This window comes from Amblyomma americanum, chromosome 2 (genome assembly GCF_052857255.1).
Source record: "Amblyomma americanum isolate KBUSLIRL-KWMA chromosome 2, ASM5285725v1, whole genome shotgun sequence".
Taxonomy (NCBI): domain Eukaryota; kingdom Metazoa; phylum Arthropoda; class Arachnida; order Ixodida; family Ixodidae; genus Amblyomma; species Amblyomma americanum.
Window position 1 is genome coordinate 19,949,837 of NC_135498.1, and position 1,891 is coordinate 19,951,727.

Sequence of the window (1,891 nt, forward strand, 5' to 3'; positions counted from 1 at the left end):
GCATCGTCACTGCAGCCCGTTCGTGATCTTTGTGTGCGGCGAATAGGCTGTTTTCAGAGGTCTCATAGAGTCTCCGAGCGATTTGGCCGACGGGCAAGGCGTCGCACCGAACGAGCTGTGGCGTTCCGTGGCCTCCCTGGCAGCGCTGCAACGAGCTGTCGCGTCCCACTTTCCAACTCGAAGCTTAAGCGTCCTCCACGCCAAGCCGCGTCCAGTGTCCCGATCCACCGTAGCTTGTGCTCTCTAACCAGGTTCAGCAGTAGTTAAAACGCGATTGCTCTCGTACGCTTTAACCTAGCTTCGCTGTCCATTATGGTGACAAAGAATTAGCTGCGTTTTAACTACTTAATATTAATAATAATATTAATAATTATTATTAAGTAGTTAAAACGCAGCTAATTCTTTTTCACCGTAATGGGCAGCGACACTAGGTTGAAGCGTCTGAAAGCAATCGCGTGAGGTAAAGAAGAGAAGAAAGAGACGACTGCCGATAGCGAACGCAGCGCCACTTGCGGCCGTCCTCATTCCACTCAAGCCGTCCACTAGGGCAGCTCATTCTCTCACCTTGTACTTTTCCCCCTGGGAGACTGCTGACATGGCAGGCGATTTGCCAGCTGGCTGGGAGAAGCGCCTGAGCCGCTCTACGGGTGAGCCGTACTACCTGAACCAGTTGACCAAGGAAAGCCAGTGGGAGCGTCCCACGGCAGCCGCACGCTCTAGGCCCATGGGATCGAAGGCTAAGGACGAGGTTCGCTGCTCGCACCTGCTCGTCAAGCACCGTGACTCGCGCCGGCCATCTTCGTGGCGCGAGGAGAAAATCACTCGGACCAGGGACGAGGCGCTGGCGCTCGTCAAGGGCTACCGCGAGCAGATCGAGTCCGGCAAGGCGACCTTCGACGACCTGGCAAGCAAGTTCAGCGACTGCAGCTCGGCGAAGAAGAAGGGAGACCTGGGTTTCTTCAGTCGCGGCGCAATGCAGAAGCCTTTCGAAGACGCCTCCTTCGCGCTGAATGTGGGTGAGCTGTCGCAGCCGGTCTTCACCGAGTCGGGCGTCCACATCATCCTGCGAACCGCCTGAGCGGTGCCTCCCGCCCAGGTAATGGTCGTCGCTGCATGACAGAGACTCCGGTGCCTTGTTCTGTTGCTTTGCTGCTGGTGCCTTTTGCCTGATAAAATGCCTGTTCCCTGAAAAGAAGCTTTCTGCCGTCACACTGTGAGAACACCTCTGAAGCATTGTTGTTCAGATCAGATGACTGGATCATGTCACAGGAAATAAAACAGGTCAAGCGTGCGTAGTGCACTATTTGCGTTTCTTTGTGCAATTTTTCTCTATTTCGTGATGAGTCAAAAGGAAGTGCAGTTAATAGGCATCAGAATCATTTGATTGTCCTCTCGACACTGAAGACGACCGCTGGTGCTATGCAGCGCAGGCGCTTCTTCGATTTTATGGCGAAAGCCTTTATAGGCTCATGTCTCGCCAGCGGTGATGTTCGAAGAAAAGTGTTACACTATAGGTGTCAAACTTATGACGTCATCAGTAGTGTATGTCGCAGCTATATATATATAGTGCACTAAGCATACCTATTTAATTAGTGATGAGTATTTTGTTAGTAATTAGCTAATTCATAATAAGCAATTGGTCATTTGTTGATTAGTAAATTAGTAAATAGTTAATTAGTAATAGTAGCGGTTGGTGTAGTATTTCGTAACTGGGAACTCAGTATACGTAATGCACTGCGCATGCCCTAAGGCGCCAGAAGAAAGTGCACCTGCGCTTCAGCCTCCTGCGAATGCGTGTGACGTCACTGAGTTGCGCCACCATCGCTCGAGAGGAGCGCTCCCCAGGCAATCTCGCTGGACGCCTCCTGAACGCCGATCTGGAAGGAAACGC

General features: G+C 51.9%; 1 protein-coding gene across 1 annotated transcript; it reads left to right on the forward strand.

Annotated features, from left to right (window-relative positions):
- Window positions 1-508: 508 nt before the first annotated feature.
- Window positions 509-1,291, forward strand: LOC144118379 (peptidyl-prolyl cis-trans isomerase NIMA-interacting 1-like). The gene has a single exon (XM_077651329.1). It carries the CDS (start codon window positions 596-598, stop codon window positions 1,076-1,078), a length of 483 nt encoding a protein of 160 aa, XP_077507455.1. The 5' UTR covers window positions 509-595; the 3' UTR covers window positions 1,079-1,291.
- Window positions 1,292-1,891: the final 600 nt, after the last annotated feature.